This window comes from Euprymna scolopes, chromosome 13 (genome assembly GCF_053919585.1).
Source record: "Euprymna scolopes isolate OS-2025 chromosome 13, ASM5391958v1, whole genome shotgun sequence".
Classification (NCBI taxonomy): Eukaryota; Metazoa; Mollusca; class Cephalopoda; order Sepiida; family Sepiolidae; genus Euprymna; species Euprymna scolopes.
Window position 1 is genome coordinate 42,453,600 of NC_136494.1, and position 23,909 is coordinate 42,477,508.

General features: G+C 29.8%; 2 protein-coding genes across 6 annotated transcripts in view; one reads left to right on the forward strand and one right to left on the reverse strand.

Moving 5' to 3' along the window:
- LOC145291993 (organic cation transporter protein-like) overlaps positions 1–23,909 on the forward strand; it is a 95,732-nt gene that overhangs the window by 45,189 nt on the left and 26,634 nt on the right. For 4 of the 5 annotated variants that reach the window (XR_013869522.1, XR_013869521.1, XR_013869523.1 and 1 more), the window contains exons 6-10: positions 8,979–9,203; positions 14,687–14,913; positions 18,607–18,788; positions 19,708–19,862; positions 22,231–22,276. Coding sequence is in view for 1 of the 5 variants with exons in the window: in XM_080137969.1 (XP_079994095.1) it covers positions 8,979–9,203; positions 14,687–14,913; positions 18,607–18,788; positions 19,708–19,862; positions 22,231–22,276 (835 nt within the window). In the remaining 4 variants the exon portion in view is untranslated. Of the gene's footprint in view, positions 1–8,978; positions 9,204–14,686; positions 14,914–18,606; positions 18,789–19,707; positions 19,863–22,230; positions 22,291–23,909 lie in introns of all 5 variants that reach the window. The other variant, XR_013869524.1, reaches the window with a different exon arrangement.
- On the reverse strand, positions 3,691–8,291 carry LOC145291992 (general transcription factor II-I repeat domain-containing protein 2-like). The gene is made up of 2 exons (XM_080137968.1): positions 7,016–8,291; positions 3,691–5,755 (listed from the first exon to the last, which is right to left on the reverse strand). Exon 2 carries the CDS (start codon positions 5,734–5,736, stop codon positions 3,880–3,882), a length of 1,857 nt encoding a protein of 618 aa, XP_079994094.1. The 5' UTR covers positions 5,737–5,755; positions 7,016–8,291; the 3' UTR covers positions 3,691–3,879.

The following is a 23,909-nucleotide window of genomic DNA, read 5'->3' on the forward strand; positions in this document are numbered from 1 at the left end:
ACAACCAAGATGAGGAAGTCAGTCCGACAATCTCAATCAATTTTGTGCATTTCTCTTCCAATGCTATTTGTAGGTATGCATCTGATAAAATCAAGGTTTGAAAATAGTTTTTCCTTCATTTAATTTTTTAAAATATCTTTTTAAGTAATGGGTAATTGTAAGTTTTTGAACAATATTTTAGTTTAGTTAAGTAATCTTAAGTTAAATAAATTCTTTTTTATGTCAACTATGGGACTCACGCTTTTTACTTTACTAATTATTTATAAGCTATCCAGTTCTTTTTTAATAATATCTTGAGCTGAGAAAATATCTTGTGCTGAAAAAATCCTTGTCTTTTTAGTCCAAAAAATCTTGTGCATTATTTTTCAATTCAGATGTTGCCTTTTTCTTTGAACACATTCCTAACCCTTGATCTGGTGCTACCAGATCAGACTGTCTGAAGATACTGGTTTCCTGGTCTAAAATACACCAAACATTGATGTTATTGTTTTTTTCCTTTCCTTTTGCAAAATTCAATCCTGTTCTGCAAAGTCAAAAACAAAGACAACAATTCTCCTCTACAAAACATCCAAACCTAACACGATGAATAAATATTTGAAAATATAAAGAACTTGAAGCATAAAATGTTTTTCTAATATTACTGAATTTGGCATTAAATAATCCAAAAAGGATTGATATGCCATAAAACAAAAATAAAAAATCTAACCCTTGAGAAATAATGTCGGGAAAATTGAAATTTCCTTTTTACACAAAATGTATTTATTGTCGGATGGTTCGATCCCGTCTATTCCAAATCCATTTTGAAATTGATCCATGACAAATGATTTCACTTAAAATCTTTTGTTCATAAATAATACATTAACATTTACTTAAAATTTTAAATATTTAGCAGTTATTTTCTGGGCAATTAAAAAAGGATTGATCTGCTGATTTTATTTATTATGATAAAGGCAGATTCTGATTGGTTGAATTAAAATTTAATATTTGTGACTTCCATTTGCACATTTACAAAGTTTTATTTCATCATAGTAAATGCATCTGCTGTCTTATAGATTTAACCATATTTTTAACTTTCGGATTCGTTTTTTTTTCTAGGTTCTTTACTGCAATGTGAGAACTTTTGTCCCCTATTGCCTTATGTCACCTATTTGGTCAGATTAAGGCATTGCCAACATGTATTGAAAAGTGAACTTTCGCCAACATTTTTTGTTAACAGCAAAATGGTTTCCAGAAACGAAATATCTCTTGGATCCTTTGGTAGTATGTAATTAGCACACTTTTCATGTTCAATGGCCCTAAATTTCCAAACAACCAATATTCAAACGTTTTTCTTGTTTGATTATGTAGAACAATCTTTTTTTTTTTTAAATAATCTTTTAAAATATTCTGCAAATATGACCTCTTCTTTTGGTCTGTACTAAAATTCTCCAAATGATTTGATTACAGAATCCCAAGAAAAAGAGCTAGAGTTACCTTCATCACTTTCTTACTAATCAATGTTATCTCATTTTTTTTTCCTTTTTACACAATAGTGCAATGCATAAAAACTGATGTATTGGTTTTCGAAGAAGTAAATATCAGTTGCAGTCATGTTATTATGTAATGTTATATTTTTGTTATTTTTTGTCAGACAGAACGATTCAAATTATCAAAGAAAACTTTTTCAGCACCTCCCCCTCTCAAATTTTTATTTTATTTTGACAGCCAAAGTTTCGATGAAATTGAATTTTGATCTTTTAAGTTAATACTAAAATTTACTGATGAAAATGTTGATTCTCTAACATTAAATCAATATTTTCATATATGTCAACAGACTTGTAGTAATCAGTTTATTTTCTTTTCCTTTTCTTTCTCTCAGATGACATCACAAATTGCATATTATAGTAATTTTTTTCTGGTAACTCTTAATCTATACACACAAACATAGAAGTGTATACATATACACAAACATGCATTTGTTGTTAGAATGATATTTTTTTGTGAAGTTGTTTATTTTTTACAATTCTGAAAAATAGAACCAAAATTTCATTCAAATCATTAAAGGAAATAAAATAGCAATAGCAATAGTTTTTTTTTTTTAAATTATTATTATTATTATTATTATAACATTAATAATAATAATAATAATAATAATAATAATAATAATAATAATAATAATATGTGTGTATGCATATCTTAAAAATGTCTAATAAACTTTTAGCCAGTTTCATAACTTGTCTTTGATGTGCAGTAAAAGGGAATTTCTTTGCTTAGAATTCAACAAACCCCATTTTCTGATGTTATGTTTATATAAATTAATATCAATGCAAAATATTTTAAAATTATATTCATGTCATTTGGTATCAAATTTCAAACTATTAAAAGATTTCCGCTTATGTTTGTTGACCTTCAGATGTGTTGCCATCAAATTGCATAAATTAGCTTTGACTCGTAAATCTCAATGGAAAAAAATTCTTGTATTTTTTGTGTTTCCTTATTTATTTTTTCCAATTAAGATGAATAAAAGATTCATCACATGAAATCATTTTGTATCAAAATATCAAATTAAAATTAAATGCATTCAAAGTTTGTTTTTTTTTGCTAGAAATAAATTAATAAAATTTTACTTTTAATTTTTCAGTTGAAAAAATGCATTTGAGAATGTATAAAGGTCTATTAAGCCGGAACATGAAGATTGCTGTGCAATACAAAAATGAGTTTATCATTATTCCATGTTTTTTCTTCTATTCATTTGGTTCATCTAAAGATGGAACATGTTATCTGTTTGATGTTTCTTAGATTTTAATAAATCCAATGATTTTCATGATGATTTTATCATTTAATTTTCAACTAATGAATAGGCAAAGTAGAGTAGTATATCAGATATCTTTGATCCACCACCAGTATCCCCCGCCCCCAATGATATTGGACTAATTTGTTATATTATTTAGATTATTTATTCTCATCACGAGTGTTATTTTTACAACAGTTCGTCTTTTATTAACCTTTTTCAGGTGTATCTTGTTGAATTTGTGAAAATTTCTGTTGAACTTGAGAATCTGCATTGGAAACCATTATTTAATCTACGAAGATAGCATGCTCTCATTTTGTCATTGTTCAAAATTCTCTGATGATTTCTGAGCTCAATAAAAAATTCCTGAGTTCAACAAGATACACCTAAAGAAGATCAGAGGTTACATTGGCAAACGTTGTGAAAATAACAGTCAAGATGAGAACAGTAATTCGAATGATCCAAAAATATGAATTATTAATCCTCATCTAAAAAATTCAGAAACAATTTACATAGGAAGTAAATTAGCACAAGTTAAAACAGTATTAACTCACAATCTAATATCAGAACATGCTATACCTGTTAATCTGAAACTTTACAGTTGGGATCAAAGTGTAGTATACTTTTTTATTAATGCAAAAAATAATTGATAGTATCTATTAGGTCCTCAGGGGTAGAGAAATCCTTCTTGATTGGAGCAATTTTAATTTTTTCACCAATCTAGTTAGCCTCTTTTTGGGGAGCTGAATATACCCTCACATTAAAAACTGACCTTTGCCTTTTTGAGGAGAGACAGTAAATAGTGACATAAACATTTTTTCTAAAATAAGTAATGTTTATATAATGCTCGCTCTGCAATTATGTTGTGCTATGCATGCAGATTGGCTAATTTCAAAATAACGAAATCTACAGTTGCTTAGATCAGGGGTCGGCAACCTTTTGTTTAGCGTGTGCCGACTTAGGGTTTCAAATTATTCAGCGTGCCAACATTTATTATTTATAACGATCAAGGTCAATATACCTGTTCTCTATATTTATTTCATAAAATATATAATAATGTCAAAGTTTATAAATAATGTGAAAAAACTGTTTCTGAAAAGTTTTTATTATTAATGGGACCCTTGTCCTTGCATGGTCTTTGCCAATTCCTCAATGTCGGGAACATACTTTGTAACTTTGAGCTTAACACAGTTTTCTGAATGTTCAGGTGTTAGACGACTTCGACGTGGAGACAACACTGCTTTCATGTGAGAGAAAATTTGCTCACAAGAATAAGTTGAACCAAAAGCTGAGAGAAGAGCAAAAGCAATTTTCTTCAAACAGATGAATGAGCTTGGGAGGGAGATCCAACAGTTCAGAATAGCACCAGACTTTTCAAAATTTTCATCTTCCAGAGACTTTCTTAGTTCAGCAAATTTTAATGTCCATATTTCTGAAGACCTAAATTCAATCTGTTGCATTTCAAAATCATCAATGTCCATCCAGCTAAAAAGTTCCAGTTGGGCATTTGTCAAATCAAGCATGTCGGGCTTAATCAGATATGAAAATAAGGATCCATGAATGTAGAAGTCCTGGCTTCGTTTTTCGAATTCTGCTTTGAGTGCTTTCACGTACTCCTGAAGCTCATCTGTGTTCACTTCGAATTGATTTGCATGATTTTTCACATTTGGAAAGTACTTAAATGCTTTGATGTTGATGTCACGGGTAAAAATGTCAAGTTTCATTGTAAACGCTTTCCAATAGCTGAAAAGATCAAGGACTATTTGTCCCTGTCCTTGTAATTTCAAATTAAGCTCATTCAAATGTGTGTTTATGTCGGTCATAAACATCAACTTCAACAACCAGCTTTCATCATTCAGCTGAGGGAATCGTTTCTGTTTTTCATCAAGAAACATCTTAATAGCCTCAAGACAACAAACAAATCTAGCTAAAACTTTGCCTCGACTAAGCCAGCGAACATTGTTGTATAACAGAAGATCTCCATATTCACACTCAACTTCTTGTAGAAGCGATTTGAATTGCCTGTGAACCAATGAAGAGCGAGAAATAAGAAAGTTGATTATCTCAACAACAGTTTTCATCACAGAGACCAAATCCAAAGACGAGGTCTTTGCACATAAGCCCTCCTGATGTATAATACAATGAAAACTTAACAGTTTGCGTCCAACATGATTTTCCAGAAGTTTTACAAATCCTTTCTTCTTGCCAACCATTGCAGCAGCACCATCGGTTGTTACGCAGAATAATTTGTTCAAGTTAATGTCTTGTTTAGAAAAATAACCAGTAAATGCACACAAAATATCTTCTGCTTTGGTTGTATCATGAAGGGGTAATAAACAACACAACTCCTCATAAATGTGATTATTCTCGAGATATCTTGCAACCACTGCTAGGCGAGACGCATCGTTTACATCGGTGCTTTCATCAAGAGCGACACTAAATACAAGGGATTGCTTTAATCCAGTTGTTTGCTTAGTTGTCACATTTTCAGCCAAGTCAGATATGCGCCTCTCAACTGATCTTGCAGAGACTGGTATTTCTCTAATTCGAGAGAGTATAATGTCCTTATTTTTTAAATCACGAAACAAAACTTCAGCACCACTCAAAAAAGCTTCTTTGATGTATTCACCATCTGTAAAAGGTTTACCATTTAAAGCCACACACTGGGCTATTTTGTAACTACATTCAGTAGCTTTACTCTTCATTCCAACAGCTTGGCTCAAAATAACAGTTTGTTTTTTGAAACCAGAAATAGCTTTTTTGATGGCTTCACCTTTTTCTTCTGAAGTTTTAAACTTAGATTGATGTTTGGTTTGAAAGTGCCTTTGTACACTAGATGTGCGACACACAACACTTTCGCAACAGAAAGCACAAACAGCACGATCCTTTTGTTCCACAAATCCATATTCTATTGTCCAATTGTCTTGAAATGGGCGATGATCAAGTTTTCTTTTCTTTTCAGTCATATCTAACAGCAGGGGTATTCTGAAAATATAAATAGGCCTAATTACGTAAACATCAATTATGATATATATAAAATACCAAACAAATTATTCTTGCCTTTGCTGTGGGAGAACCAGGATACATTTTAATAAAAATTGTGGAGAAAAATTATGTACAGGGTGTCCCAGAAAAAGTCTAAAGGTTTTGATTAGCTCGAGCTAGGATCCTATTCGTGCGTGGCATTCACAATTTAAAAAAAATATTTCATCCACGTATTCCTCCAATCATACCATTTTGTTTAGTATGAAGATGATCGAAATTGCTCATCTCTTCTAATCCCAGTTACGAGCTTGAAAATTAAAAGTACAATTTCAAGAATTTGAAAGGCAATTATACCTTATCTTGTATTCATATTCTGACCACTGAACAATTCTGTAACTCTAGCACCCTTCCTAAATTTAACACCCCTCAATTTCAAACAGCAAATAAAATGTTTAAAACTAATAATTTTCAAAATTTTTTTAGCTCATTGTGTTTAGGAAAGATTTTTCTTAAAGAAAAGTAAAACTTTTTAAAATAAAATCTCATATAATTAATTTTATCGTAAAAAATATCACAAAAAAGTCAAAGCTTCCTTACTGCGCGTGAGCGTTTTCACGTAATAGTTTCAATTTCAATTTGTAAATTTGTAAATTCTTGAAAATTTTCTATGATTTTAAAAATCGATAATTTTTTTTCTATTCATCAAATCCTTTTCATTTTTTCAGATTTTATGTAAAATTCTACGCTCTTTCGAATGGAAATAAAATTATTTTCTGAAAAATTCATTTTCATACTTCTTTTATTTATTTTTACCCCCCCTCTGTCTAAAAGTATGAAAGTATGAATTTCTATTAAAAATTCGTCTCGGAACACTCTAATTTATATCTTTATTTAAAGATCATAAAAAAATGAATAAAATAATGTGTTGTTTTTTTTTAAACCTTTATCCCTTCATTTTGAAAATAAACGCTAAAGTTTAAAATATGTACATTCTTTTATTTTTTAAAAAAGATTTATGAGCTGTGTAATTTTTTTATTTTTATCATGCTAAAAAAATTAAAGTTTCTTTAGTCTTTCCCTTAAAATTAAATTTGCTCTTTCGAAGATCTGCTAAAATAGCTATTTTATCTGTATCGGAACACTTAGTAAATGTTACGAAAAAAAAAAAACCATGTAAAAATATTTAAAAACAAAAAAAAAATATAAACTGAAAGTTATCCCTTCTATTTATAATCATTATTTAAAGCTTAAAGTACTCACAACAAACATTCTCCTTTTTTCAAATAGAGTCCACGTGTTTTTAATCTCTCTTAGAGCTGATGACAGATTTATGACAAGCTTAGTGAAAGAAAGGGTAAGTGGTAAGTTAGAGAGTTACAGTATAGGGAGATAACAAAAATGGAAGTTTGTTTTGTTTTGGTAAGCTTTAACCCCAAAATGACCCATTGCCAGTCATCGTCTCTTCACAAGGGATGGTAAATAGTGTCATTTAGTGTGAAAAAAGGAGGGGTTTTACATATTGTTCCAGAACATTATAATCATTTCTCACTCTTTCTCTCTCTTTCTGCTAAACGAACGACAAACAGACAGCCAGACAGATATTGAAAAAAAAATGACTACCAAAAAATAATTTGTTTCCTAATAAGGTTTATCATATTTTGAATATGGTAGCATATACTTAGTTTCATTACAAAACTTAAATAATAATAAAAAGCTAAAAACAAAAGTTTTATAATTACAAATAAAAATTTATATACTTTTCTTAACTTTTTTTCCGGCATTGTTTTTTTATTTGTATAAATATTAAAATAAATTTAAACAAAAACAAATAAACTCCATGTTACACGTGTTGTTATTATCACTGGTAAGTGTTTTATTTTAATTAAGATAATCATAGTCAAAAGATTTTTTGGTTTACATATACACTTTTTATAATTTCAAGTTAAATTTTATATACACTTCAAGGCATCCGTAGATTTCAAATGTCAGCGCTGCTGCTGATGTAAACAAAACTTCCGGCGATTCGTTGAAATTTTGGGCGGATTTTATCAACCTATCTCTGAAAATATTGCTTTAATTTCCAAATTTATGAATTCTTGATTATTTTTATTGTTGATTTTTGTAGAGGAATCATTCATTTACTTAATGGTCATTTATTTTCGTCTGATAAGTTACTTTTTATATATTTATTAGATTTTTTTATTATGATTTTTGACTAAATTTTACATTTGCAACTCTCTCACGCTACGTTGTATTTCATCTGGGTCGGTGAGACTGAGTCACCAGACTCAATTCAAAACGCATTTCAAAATTATAGTATCTGACAGAACATACTTTGAACGAGCATGGAGCATCTAACGCCTACGGTTCGCACGGACAAAAATAAAACGCGTTTTCTTGTTGTGGGCATGCACTTAGGTGGCAAGAGTACGCAAGAGATCGCAGATATCCTCATAATTCCAAGGAGAACTGTTTCCTTTTGGCTGTATGAAGTTTAAAAGATTTGGAGGCTCGGCGTGCCATTAGAATTGCTTGGCGTGCCACCTGTGGCCGACCCCTGGCTTAGATTTAAATGTATAGCATTAGGGTTCAAAATACATTGGACAATTGATTTGATTTTTATTACGTGATGCTCTACTAGATTATTTTCTGCATTCATTCACAATATTTGCAGTCTTTCAATATTACTCTTCAACCCTCTGTATTCAGTCTTTTAATTACCATTATTTTCACACACACACACACACACACAGACAGAGACAGAAAGAGAGAGAGAGAGATAAAAACAAATAAAGTAAAAGCAAAATTGAATTTTCAACTACTTTATATAAGAAACCTCACCATACACTAATAAGGTACTTATACAGAATATGTACTGAAGTAACATCATTATTTCGAAACCCATTCTTAACGATTCTGTATTTCTAACTAACAAAAGATATCGTAAAACATTAATTTAATTTGAAAATTTTATAAAACAAAATAGTATGGTCTATATTCTGCATAATATACATTATATTTAAAAATGGAAAAATCGACACTTCATCTGAAGCAGGACCAAGAAACATAGGCCAAAACATAATATAAATGGAAATATTAGCATTAATAATGACAATAGTACAATGTAAAATGATGTTATATACTGATTTACTTTCTCTTTGCCATTGTGATAGATTTTCCTTTCAAATTCTAAAGACTGAATTTTGTTAATCTTCACTTTTAGTGTTCTTGTAGAATCTCCACGTTGGCTGATCCTGAAGAAAAGATATGCTGAGGCTGAAATGATTTTTCGAAAAGCTGCATATGTAAATAAAGTTGAATTACCCGACGATTTATTTACACCCGATGAAGACAACAAAGATGAACGAGTTATGGCACGTGAAGGATTTCAAAAATTATTCCGATCCAAAATTCTCTTAGTACGAAGTTTGATTATATTTTTTAATTGGTAATTTTTCAAACTTTTTTTTCAATATTTTAAAGCTTTTTAAATCTATTTTGGTGATGTTACTAGAGAATTGTGACTTAAGGTAAGAATATTTGTTAAAATATTTTTATGGTAAAACATTTTTGTATTTTTTTATTACTCAAATTGCTTTTAATATTTAAAATTTAATTCTGACAATATACAGTATGTTATGTTTCAAACTGTTGATGCATAACATATTGTATACTACTTGAAGGAATTTACTTTTCAAGTTAAATTATAATTTTAAAGATGAATTAAATATGATTTTCAAATTGAAATTTACTTATCAGTCACCATTATCAAGACCAAAAATCAGTCGAAAATAAGGGATAAAGGAAATATTATCAGTTTAGAGATGAAGAAACATATGAGATAATTGAATCTGATTAATTAACAAAGTTGATCAGTTATTAGGGATTTATGACAAGAATCTGTGGAAGTTAGATTTGAAGAATGTTGTAATCTGTAGTGAAGCAGGTCTGTAGTAATGTGTTCCATAAATGGGAAGTCCAAGTGAAGAAGCTCTTAGACAAGATTGAAATCGGTCATGGTCCAATATGAATCTGATTTGAAGTTAAATAGTCAATTGCTGAATAATAGACTGTTGGTTTCTTTTTAGCAAATTCATGATGTCCCAAAACATGTTACAAGATGGTCAACCATTGATAAATTCAGTTAGATGGTCACCCATATAAAAGGCTTGATTCAGAAGTCATTCTTCTTTTCCATATCTATCTTTTGGTTTAATTCCTGAGGCAACAATAACATATCTGCCGTTTAGATTTTGTCCAGACCAGTTCTATGATGTGTTTGATCTCCTCACTAAAACAGACTAGTTCTGTTGATGTAACCCCAAAACCTGGGTATTTCAACCTGTTCATATATCCATGGATGAGGGAGTTTTAACAAGTGTACATGTTTTAGTTTATTACTTGTTAGCACAAATACATCTTGTTATATTTTTATAAGTGCTTTTTGTTTTAGTTCTTTTTTGTTTATCTGTTTTGTTTGTAAAACAAAAACTGAAAATACTTATACAATTTAAGTGAAAAGCATATAAAATCGCATGTTGCAAGAACTTTTCGGGATGATCCAACCAGAAGCAACTCTTAATGAAAGAAAATATGGATATCTATATAATTAGTATAAATAAAATATACTTAAAGTTTGAATCATTTTTATGTGTATACTCGTTTCCTGTCTCAAGGAAAAAAAAAATCAGCAGAAAATAGATTTGTTATATGCACATAAATATAGAAATTACAGTATGAGACTTGTTGGTGCATGGTCTCCTATTTTGAGATTGCATTTTAATTTCAAGCATAAAGGACCAAATGTTCCCAGACAATGAGGAAACAGAAGAGGAAAAGAAGGGACAGCAAGCAGAAAGCTAGCATGTGAAAAGAAAGCAGTTAAAAAAAACAGGCGAACACCTGCTGACACAGCAGTGGATGCTGACAATGAGAAAAAGGAAATTATTGTTTCTCACAGAAAGGCAGGCATCGATCATATTTTTGCTCTAAATCTCAAAGAAGGAATCACTAGAAAGGCAAATAATTAAGAGGTCATTTCTGTGGTGAAAAGGAATTGCATTCACCAAAATCTCCAAACGATGAAATTGCCATTCCTTTATCATTCCAACTCCACTAGTAACAAAGCTTTCTAATTCACTCCATGAAAAACTTACATAAAGTATAAGCTAAATTTAACGACAATGTAAAGATGATTTCCTAAATTAAACCTTAAATTGTTTTTTATAACATCAAAAAATACAAATAATTTAAACAGCATAACATTTCAAATTTCGATTGCGAGGGACTCAACCGAGCTAGCAAACCAATTCTACCAAGAAATTGCATAGACATTTTATTTGTTTTTGTTTGTTTTGTTTTCATGTTAATAAATGCATATTAGTGTTCATAAAACCTGTCTCATGTTTTATTTGTTTTGAACATTTTCAATAATTATTATTATTATCGATTTTTTAATGTTGCACAAGCAAGATTATTATCTTCATATTATCTTGTTGAAAACATAAGTTTTATTTATGTGCCTCCTCGCAAGGACAGAATAAATGTAAGTGTTAACAAAAAATCAAGTATATAACAGTTTCAATTCTAATTTGTGAGAAAAACAGGAGGTCAAAGACATAACTTTCACCAAAGTTATATAACAATTAAACAAAGTTTATATTGCAATTAAATCTAAAAAAATATCATGTTGGATTTAAAAATAAAATATTGATTCTTTTTCTCAAACATTTAGTCAAAATGTACATTTGACTTGGTTTTCTCAGTGTAACAGGAATATTTACAATTCTCTGAATCATATCTAACCATGTATTTTGAAATTATGCAATATTGGAAATGACAAGATGATCATAAACTAATCTATGCTATTAGGTATGAAGTAAAATTTTTAATTCAAACACATGTAATCAAGAAATTATTTGATTATTATCAAATTCTATCAAGATTCTAAAAGTTTAAGACTATTAAAATGTCCATGCCAAACAGTTTTGGAAAAAAAAATTTTTTTTCATGGTGCTGTGATTTTAATTCTGTAATTCTACATATATATCAGTTATATATATATATATATATATATATATATATATATATATAAGAAGTAAGGTATTCCTTGCTTTGACTGGGCTCCAAATGCTAAAAATCCCAAAACGAATCCGTGCATGCCATGTGATAAGACATTCATGGTAATGGAGTGAAGGGGTGTGAACAATGTGCCTAATTTTTTCATGACTTTTTTCTTCTTTGATTTTATATGATATTTTTAATTTAATTTATACATTAACAGGAAGGTTCAGGATTAAATATCAGGTAGACAAGAAAGTTCTTGCATTTTTTAACTTTTAAATTCAAATAAACATATCTTGATTAAACAAGAATTTATTAATCGAAATAAGCACCTTTAGAATCAACACACTTTTGCCAACGCAAAACAAGTGTATTCACGCTAGTAACATAAAAATCTTGCATTCTGGTGGCCATGAAGTTGCTGAAGGCGTTTTTGATATTGCTCAGGCTTTTTAAGCATTTCTCGTGCAGAAAATTGTCAAGATGCTTGAAAAAGTGGTAATCAGTAGGTGAGAGGTCTGGAGAGTATGGCGGATGAGGCAAAGTTTTGTAGCCCAATTCGTTCAACTTCTGCAGGATCGGTTTCGCAACATGCAGTTGGGTATTGTGATAAAGGAGAATTAGGCCTTTTCTGTTGACTAATGCTGGGTGTTGTTGTCAAAGTTTCTGATGCATTTCATCCATTTGTTGACAGTACTTTTCATCGTAATGGTTTCACTTGCATTCAAAAACCTGTAATAGATGAAACCGATCATAGACCACTAAACAGTCAGCATGACCTTTTTTTGGTGCGACTCTGGCTTCAGGAAGTGTCATGGAGCTTCGTCAGCATTTAACCACTGAACTGAGTATCACCAGTTATTGTAAAGAACCTACTTTTCGTTACAAGTCACAATCCGGTCGAGAAACGGGTCGTTCTTGTTGCATAAAAGAAAGTAAGATGATAACGGCATTTTTTTTGGTTGTTGTTCAATTCATGAGGCACCCATTTATCAACTTTTTTTGCCTTTTCAAATATGTATTAAGTGGTTGGAAATTGTATGTTACATCTAATTCAGACGCAAGTTTTCAAACAGTTGTGCGTAGATTGGCTTTGCTAAGGCTCTTAATCGATCATTGTCAACATCAGATGATTGACTACTATGCTCATCATCTTCAAGACTATTGTCGGGGTCACAAAATTTTTTAAACCTTCATTGTGCTGTGCGTTCACTAATGGTTCCTGGGCCAAACACTTTGTTGATATCACAAGCTGTTTCGGCAGCTTTTCAGCCTATCTTGAATTGAAATAAGAAAATTATGCGAATTTGCTTCTTTAACATCTTGTATTCAATGTTTTGAAAAGAAGGCAATTATTTTAAAACGATTGTAATTTAAACGATTAGATAGAGCAAAAAACGCTCTTTAAAATGATATATAAAGTAAAGTAATGAAAACTTATTTGAAAATGCATCATTTAAAATCAAAATTAAAAATTCCACAAAATCCTTCTTGTCAACCTAATAGAAAACTCAGCCCATCACAACATATTACCTTTTTTTTTTTTATTTAAATATTTTTTCACAATTTTTCAATTTTTGGTGTTGATTGGTGAGGGAGTATATGAGCACAGTGACATTAATCAAAATAAATTTTGGTAAATTTATAGTCTTCAATTCCCTTGATGATTGCTGCGTAGTGCTGAAAGTTCAGAACTTCATCTATTATTTTTTAATTTTTATAATTTTTAAATTATAAATCAATTGAAAAATATTGTTTATCTATGATATTATTGATTATTTGATCAAAATGAATTATCTTTATCCAAGTATTTTTTGTAATACTTAAAATAAAATATTATTTTGCATTTTAAAATTTGTTATAGTTTTATTTAAAAAATTATTTTCAAAATAATGATTTTATAATTCACTTCTATTGATTTCTGTTCAGTTTCTTATTTCTGTTTGTATAGAAAAATTCCTTTAAAACACAAAATAAAGTAAAAACGGAATGCAATTATGAAGAAAGTGTATATACTATTTTCCCTATCATTAAAGAATAAAAGATCTCTATCATAAAAATGTATTGGAATAAAACACACTTGCCATCTCTTCTCACGCTCACTTGTCATCTCTTTTTGTGCTATAAATTTATTGGCAAGATATATTTTGGCAAAAACTAAATCTACCGTTAAATTAGATGTTTTTTTTCTATAGAGTAATATTTGCTGTGGAAAAAGATACCTCCAAAAACTAAAAATAAGATTAGTGTAAAAATTTTAAGAATCAACTGAGTAATGATGATAAAAAAATGAAATTACATTTTGATACGTTTGGAGTACCTCATCATCAACATCTGTTTTGCATTTTTACAATTTTGAAAAGTCGTCCAACATGTGTGTTGAATGATTTTTCAAAATTGACTTTCTGGTCTTTATAGTTATATTTCATTCTCACAGGTCCCTCTTTATCACTTCCTCCCATGTTTTCTTTAGCTTTTCCCTGTCAATTATCCCTGCTACCTTAACTATATCTACTAATCCAAAATCTCTCGTCCATTCTTTCAATGTGACCAACCAATGAAGTCTCTTGTTCTGCACACATCTATTATACTGTCCAGCTTCAATCCTTTTCTGATCAAATATTTAAAACAATGTAATCTGCATATTCATAATGTATTCAGAATTTATTTTTCATTAAAAATTGAATTGAGATTATTACTTGAAATAGATGCCACTAAAGAGGCTTTATAAATAAACCACTGTAAATCATGTCACATGCACAGATTCGATAGTGTTTTTTTTGTTCATCTTGAATCCAAGCAAGAAAAACCAAAGACAATCTTAAAAATGTTGTATGACTAAAAAGCGAAATATTTGCTATTTTTCAGGAGTGTCATCAGTTTTGTATTCTTTGGTCTGCTCATGATAAGCAACAATTTGGCAGGAAACTTATATGTAAATACTACGGTAAACGCAGCTGTTGAAATCCCCGCTGTCCTAGGTGTTCTCTTTGTGCTGGATCGGTGGGGACGTAAACCTCTTTATTTTGCTTCTGTGGTGTTAGCTGGAGTAGCATGTCTTGCCTCAGGTTTGATCAACATGTTTCTGTCAGATAGTAAGTATCAATTATTTGAAGAATTTTATTTAAAAAAAAACTTTTGGCAAAACAAAAAAATTAAATTATGTTTAGCTAGCAGGACTCATTAACTGGCATTGCCCAATGGAAGCATGCCCCCTCCTCGTAAAAAAATAAACTACGATTGTTGTTGGTGACCAATTCCCTACATCCTAATGTTAAGAACGAATGTTGGAATAGACATGCTAACCTCCTCATATTAAGAATGTCGCATGGAATAGACATGGTAAGAATGGCTTCTGGAATAGATACCTCATTTTATGAGTTAAGGGGGGGACTATCCAAGTATTTGCCCCAAGTTCAATCTTGATATATGTTGTCAGCATACCACCCACAAAAACTATAAACCAAAAAAAAAAAGGGGAATGGGTGGCAGTGTTGTGTCGAGAGAAATACATTTTTTTTTATCGCTTGTGCATAGAGCGGTGAATTACAGTGCATAATGCATGTCATTATATCTCGAAAACTACTTGTCTCCACCAAAGTTAAAATAGAATGTTTTATTCAGAATAGTCTAAAACCTATAAAAGTTGTCAGTTTAAAGGAAATAGTGTAGTTGGTGCTAAGGTAAAAAGTACCTAAAAAAAAAGTTAATGTCTGAGCAGTGTGGAAAGTATGAAAAGAGAACTAAACAGAAAACAACTATGTTAAAAAAAACAAAACAATATAACAAATAAGTATATACGTAGGCAATGTAATAAAGAGGAAATTTGTACTTTAGCAGCAAACAAAAAAGATAGACAAAGAAAGTAAAAAATTTTTAAAAAACTGGCGTAAATGTCGTCAAATACAAACTGAATGAAAAGTAATGAAAATGATAATTTATGTGGACGTAATTCAGGCTTAGCGTGTGAAAATGTGTTTTACATAAAAAGAAATCGTTTTTATGATTTGAAAGTGAAAAATAATAATTTTTTTTGTTTAATCACCCCAATCTAGGCTCGGTGCCACTTTGATGTAGGGAGCTATTACAACTCTCTTTTATTAAGAGATTCGGCAGACGTTTATGAAAATGCCTTCTCCCTGTAAATTCCACAATTTACATTTCTTTTTGCGTTTTTCACATTAATCTCATTGATTACAAACTTAACTTTCAGTTATAAAAAAGTAAAATCGAAAAAAAACCCCACTTTTTTATGATTTTTATCGTCGGGGATCAGTTTTCAATTATAACGTTCTACTAAATTGAACATGTACTTTGTGACTATCACCAACAGCAATATTGTCGCAATATTTTTCTCGGTGACGGTCACAAAGTATGTGTTCAATTTAGTAGAAGGTTATAATTGAAAACTGATCCCCAACGATAAAAATCATAGAAAAGTGTTTTTTAATCTGAAAAGTAACTTTGTAATTGATGAGATTAACGTGAATAAATTGTGGAATTTAGAGGGGGGGGATTATCAATTTCCAAAACGTCCGCCAGAGATTCGTTCATATTTACATCTCATAAGTTTTGACAGTCGATTGACTAATATTTTTTATTAAATCAAATCATTAAATGAAAAAAGCTGGGACAATTTTTGTTTTTTATTTAATGTAGAAGACAAACGTTTTACAGACGTTACCATAACGTGTGCTGGTGGAAAGAAAAAAACCCAAAAAAGACAAACGTTTTACAGACGTTACCATAACGTGTGCTGGTAGAAAGAAAACAAACAAAAAAGATAAACGTTTTACAGACGTTACCATAATGTGTGCTGGTAGAAAGAAAACAAACAAAAAAGATAAACGTTTTACAGACGTTACCATAACGTGTGCTGGTGGAAAGAAAAAAAAAAAAAAAAAAGACAAACGTTTTACAGACGTTACCATAACGTGTGCTGGTGGAAAGAAAAAAAAAAACAAAAAAGATAAACGTTTTACAGACGTTACCATAACGTGTGCTGGTAGAAAGAAAACAAACAAAAAAGATAAACGTTTTACAGACGTTACCATAACGTGTGCTGGTGGAAAGAAAAAAAAAACAAAAAAGATAAACGTTTTACAGACGTTACCATAACGTGTGCTGGTAGAAAGAAAACAAACAAAAAAGACAAACGTTTTACAGACGTTACCATAACGTGTGCTGGTGTAAAGAAAAAAAAAAAAAAAGAAATAGTTATTTTGTAAATATTTTGAGTGATTGGAAATATTGTTGGTTCATTAATTGTTTCGAAAAACCATACCATATCATTTACTGCTAAATCCATGGAAAAGGTATAATGGTTATATATCGTATATTTACCTGGTTTTGATTGGGAGAGGGTTTTTCAGGTAGAGGAGAATATACAAACTACTTTGTCTATAGATCTTGGCAATCATGATGATGTCATTCGTAGGAAGTAAGATAGGATTTTATTATACCGAATAAATGTGTCTGTAACGGCGTTCAAAAGTTACATACGATTGGGGGTAAAAGTTTAGACATAATAAATTTGTATGTGGCATCTGTTATTACAAACCTACCGTAATTTGGTCCAGAGGGGAATTTCTGCAATCAAATTATAAAATATAGGAAATAGCATAAACCAACAATAAAATTTTTCCTTGAGTGTTTACAAATATTTGTAATTTTGTGGCATTAATTTTCAAGAATCTATTTCATTTTCAGTCATCTCTTATTATTTTCTGATACATATGTATATACTTTTATTTTTTATACTTATATATATATATATATATATATATATTAGACTATCCGTAACCCGTTGGTTCAGTATGTTATATTAGCTATGGAATTCATGAGTGTGACACTTGTGACGTAAAGAAAATAATTCTTTTTTGACATAACAGACATAATGTTCTATGAAAGTATAATAAAATGAAAAAAAGAATATAGATAGATTTCTATGAGTCGTTCTGTTTATTATAACTGATTATTTTTGACAAAAAGATTTACAGGTACTGAATTATAAGTGGTTGGCCATACTTATAGGTAAATGTGCACTGAACAAATACCAGAATACTTATAGTTAAATTCAAATGTTGATATATCTGCTTTTTTTTTTTTTTTTACATCATTCATTTCTGTATTATGTTTAAGTTATTTTAAACCCCACTCTTCCCATGTTAAATAATAATTTCGAAATAATAACGTTAATATTTCAGCGTCCCAATTGTTCTTTTGTTTTTTTTGTTTATTTTAAACCCCACTCTTCTCATGTTAAATAATAATTTCGAAAAAATAATGTTAATATTTCAGCGTCCTAATTGTTCTTTGTTTTTTTTTTAACGTTAAAATTATCAAAATAAACAATTGTTAATACTGTCTGCTTTCTTTTTTTTTACATCGTTCATTTCTGTATTACGTTTGAGTTATTTTAAACCCCACTCTTCCTATGTTAAATAATAATTTCAAAATAATAATGTTAATATTTCAGTGCGCAGATCATGTGCGCACGCGCAACCGGATGTCGTAAACTGGAAAGTGGGTTACATACATCGTTACAAGATTATTTGAGTTTTATAATTATATAGATATATATATATATATGAGATCTAACTTGGGTATTGATGTCATAAAATCCACTGCTTTATTAATGGTGTACTCTGCCTATTCCTTTCTTTGTCAACCAATCACATGTTTCTGTTTATGTATGTACAAACTTCCAAAGCATAACTTTTTAATAGTATACAGAATATTAATGTTTATATTAAATTTCCTTCATTTTTTTTTTTTTTCATTCTTAGATTATCAATGGATTTCTGTGTCAGCTGCAATGGTTGGAAAATTCGGAGCTTCTGCTGGATTTACTATCATCTACATTTTTACAACAGAACTTTTCCCGACAGTTGTTCGAAATGCTGGTGTTGGAGCAAGTTCTTGTGCTGCTCGAATAGGCAGCATTGTGGCTCCTTACACTGTAGATTTGGTAATAATCCTTTGCTTTTTATCCTTTGACCTCCAATGAGAAAGGGACATTGGTGTACTGTCATACAACATGCCTTATGCAGTTGGGCTTCGTGCTGAACCCATCCTTAAATTGGGCCCAGCAAGCTGAAAATACTATTTACCCCATAGAATATAAAATGAGCACAATAATTTCTATTTATTTATTGCTCTTATATCATTATTAAATAAGCTTCTGATTAGACGAATTTTCAATGAAGCCAGAAGAAGTGGTAGCTGCACAGTTGCAAGATCTGCTGAAATGGGTTGCCCTCATGGATATTGATATTGTTAACAGAAAGAAAAAAAAACGCTTTGTTGGTATTGAAATGTAAAATACGTAAAAATCAGATAGTTTGAGATTTGGAAGGCCCCAATAGACAGGGGAAGGGAAGGGTGATTAAAGTTGCCTTGGAGAGAACTGCTGCAGAGAGATCACATAGCATGGAAGCTCTCTGCAGTTGATGTTAATGAGAGATTTTTTGAGAGGTGTTGAGTGATATTTTCCATGTGTGCAGCTATCCAGCTATCTGGATGGGACCCACCAGTGTGGATGATGTCCTTCAACCTGAACATTGATAACAAAAAGTACCGATGATGATGAAGTGAAAATTTGTTAATGTTACAAAAAATGTTTAGGATGTTCAAACGTGATTATAGTAGTAGAGCAATTCAATGTTTCAGACCAACTTTTTATTAAACAAAAAATTGTGCTAATTTCTTATTAGCTTGAATAATCCTATTATGGTTTTTTTTTTTTTTTTAAGAAATATTATTTGTTAATCTGATTTAATTAACATAAAATAATGAAAACAAGGTCTTGTATGAATCATGCCCCACTGTTAATACAAGAAAAAGCAATTTTGTATCATTTATAATTAAAGCTGATTGTTCAATTGCAGGGCCTTCTTATAAGCAGTGGGCCATTTGGTACAGCTTTCCCCATGATTTTGTACGGAGTTTTGTCATTAATTGCGGCAACTCTTGCTCTGCTTTTGCCTGAGACACTTGGAAAAGATTTACCTGAAACAATTGCGGATGGAGAAAGATTTGGAAAGTAAGTTTAACATTTTTAATTATTGTAATAATTATTTATCATTATTATTTCTAGATGTTCTTTATTTCTAGCTTCTTCTTCATCTTCATCTTCTGTCTTATTTTGTATTCTGAAATATTTATATTCCTAATTGTTGTTTTTCTTCTTTATTCCAAGTCATAATTCTTTCTTTTCTTTATCATCTATATTTCTAGTCTTCTTGCTAATTTTTATCTGTATCCCTGCCCCTTCCTCTTTTTCCCTTTTTTCTTTGAATTTCTTCATTTCTAAATGATTTTGTTTCATGATTATCCTATGTTTTTTTACAGTTGCTTATCATATTTGATAAAGTTTAATCATTGCTCACTTGAAATTGTTCAACCTGCTATCATCATATTATTACACTCTAAACATTTATCAATTATGCTAAAGCAAAGTACTGATGTTATAATCTGCAAACAAATAAAACAACTTGTAATTACAAAAACGATAAACTCTGAAGAGTTTCTTTACAGCAGCTGAATACTTGATACTAGAAACATGTTTGCTAGAAGTGTTTATTATACAGTGGAAGTTTGATTATTTATATGATAAATTATCAGTGGTTTAAAAATATGTGGGAAATTTTACTCATTGGTTAGAAAAATCACTGCAGTTTCATCGTCAGTAAAATGTAAATTTGTTTGAATTCTTCACTGTATCATATTACCCATGATATTATTCACTTATGAAATTTAATTGAATTCTCTGTATTTATTCCTTCTGAATGACATAACTGATTTGTGTTTGTGCATGTGTGTAAGGTAATTTGATCTCTCACCAACGAAAAAATGAGAAAACAGCAAAATGCAAATAAAGCTAAAGATTAACGATACTAACTTTATTTTAAAAATCAACCCAGTTTAATAGAGTCGCTAATTGCATTGATTTTATCATGCGTTTGTGGCACAGGTGTTCACTCTATCAACAATAAAAATACGTGTTAGCAGCAGATGCCAAAAAGTTATTTCTTTTTCTTGATTAGCCTTGCTTTTTATTTTCAGATGTTTTTATTACGGCTTTTATATTGAGACTTTTGTACAGCTTCTCTTTCAGTCTTCTATTAATTTTTAATAAAAAAGAGCTTTATGAAAAATGTCTTGCTTTATTAATTTTTTTTTTTTGCACGGTTACAAAGTAATTTCTTTTCTATATTTTAAGTTCAAAATTTATTGTATGCAAGAAAATAGGATCATTTTGGTTTGACATGGTTGGTTCAAATACAAATAAATAAAAACGTTTCTGTAATGAAACTAACTTCATATCAAATCAACGATTACTATTTAAAGCTGTTCATGGTTCGATATATTTGTTGTGCACTTTTGGTTTTACTTAATTGTTTCCGTTGTTCAATATTTACTTTGAAAATCGTCTGCTTGTTTTGATTTAGACTATAAGTTTTGTTTGTTTTGAACATTTTATTTTCAAACATAATTATGATTCATTGTTTATTGTAAAAAACTTGTCTGCTGTGTTTTTTTTTTTCATGATTTTGTTTATTTTTTTTAGAAATTATTTTATATTGATGATTGCATCATATTCCAAAACAAATTATGACACAATAAATGACACAATATGATGTGTGAATATCAAAGGAAATCAAATAGCGAATCTGTGTTTGTTAGCATGTAAACTAAAATGACGTAATCATCTCTTGTTTGTGAAATTATGCAACTTGAAGAGAAAAACGATTTCTTTTTAGGCCTATCTATGCTTTTTTGGTGAAGTTTTTGTTGTAAGATGCAATTTAGTATCTGCTTCACTAGCGATTGATCAGATGAAGAAACCACAACTTGTTGCACCACCATCAATATTCAGAGACGAAGTAAAGTTCATGATACGAAAAAGTAGGCCACAGTCGAAGTACATTGACTTTGCGGTTGACAAGCAAGCCTAAAACAAAAAGGAAGAACACGTAAAAAGGATAATGACTTATCGATTTGTCTTCATCTTTCCACATCTAATGTGGATTTCATGTTGGCCATGACGTTACATTTTCTTCTGAATGTTTTAATTTAAAGAATTCTTTTGAGACTCAACAAAAAGAAATGTTCAACGAAAGAACCCAAAATAGTGAATAGCACATTTTCTTTTTTTTCTCTAAGTCTGTAATATGTGACAGCCAAGTCGGTTCGATTTAAATATTGTAGTAATTTTTCTGACAATGTTTTACTTTGAACTATCTCAGATAATCAATTCCAAAATGATGTCAATCATTTTAAAATGCCATGTAACATCTTGCAAATAAATCTTAATAAACTTGGAAATAATTTTAAGCTGAGAAATGCTAAGTAATCGTCGACTTTTGTGTAAAACGCTGATTCTCATACAAAGTTGATTTTCTTTGCAGCTCTTCTTACACATTCCTTACTAGCGATGGTGAGGCGGATCCTAATGCAAGTACCATTTGGTATAAATTTAGCTTCGGTTCATGTTGCATGCATTTCTCTTCTATTTCACTTCTTTATTTAAAACATTTTTTTTGCATGCTGTTGTCCTTTTCTGTGTTGTTATTTAATCAGTTCCCTGGTTTGGACCTTTCATAATAACCTATTCATAACTGTATTATATTTATGATATTCAGGCGATACAATTCAAAACAAAACCTTATATGAAGATCGCACACAATTGTTCTAGAGTGAATTTTTATGTTGAATCCAATTGTTGCATACAAAACTTGTGTAATTATTTTTTACAATGATATTGTCATGTTTGTGTTCATCTACAAACAGTGAAAGGTACATTTAACTTTTCTTAAATTTACAACACAATCTTGTAACAAGATTAAAAACAACTTTTCTAGGGTAACATTTTATGAGGAATCTAATGATGTTAATTATTTTTCTTACTAACTAGTCATCACTCATCAAGGTGAAAAAGCCACTAGAGGATAAAGGTTTGACTCAGTGGATGGTGAAACTAATACTATGAAGATTGGATCTGAGCAGAAGCTGATTACTTAAGAGAAGAATTGGTTAACATTGGATTTGAAAATGACCATATTATAGTCGGCTGGAAAGCAGCCCCGTGGTATTACATTCCACAGACAGAGAGAAACTGATTATGGAAGTTCCACTTAGCTTAATGTATACCATACTTTTCCCATAAAAATAATTACTATTATCAGCTAACTATTCTTTAAATAAAGCAAATGTGTCTCTTATTTAATTCTTTTTAAAACAATAAATGTTCTTTTTCTTCTTACTATAAAATAATTGTCAGCTTAATATTCTTCAAATTAATAGAATGTCACTTTTTAAAACATATTTATTTAAAATTGTATCGTTTTAGTCAACTGAATGATAGACTTGATTTTGTAAGAATTCGTTTTAAAAAGGTTGAAATCTTTTATCTTAGCAATATCAGATTGATCACCAATCGCCATCTTTGTTGAGTGGTCGATCTCGTTTTTTAGAAATGTGTGTGAAAAGTGATAACATATGTACAAACACAAAATTCATATTTTTATAAATAGAAAAACAATGTAGTTTTTCTTTAAACGTTATAAAAACAATCGAAAATTATAATGTTTTATTTCCCATATATTTCTTCAAATTTAGTAAACTAATGTGTTTATTTCTTCGTTTGTTAGACATTAACGTGACTAACAATATATACATTTTAATCTATTTTACTAATTTTAATTTATCATTTAATTAACAAATAATTTTTGGAAGGTTTCTTTATTTTTTTATTATTAATTCTGTAATATTAATTTTAACAAAATAAATAAAAATTTAAAAATATTAAATAACATTTCAATTATCAGATGTGAATGATAAAAATTGTTTGCACAAATAATCTTTTGGGGCATACATATACAAATAAGTATGTTTTTATTACTAACTTTCAATTTAAAATTTCCGAAGAATTTTGTACTATTATGCTTAGTTTTATTTTCTTTCACATATTCTGCTCTTGCGATAATTCATATTCATAATATATAATATTTAAAACAATATTCAAATAATGTATTACTTAAAAGCATAATGCTGAGAATAAATTTTAGATTTAATGTGAGATACTATA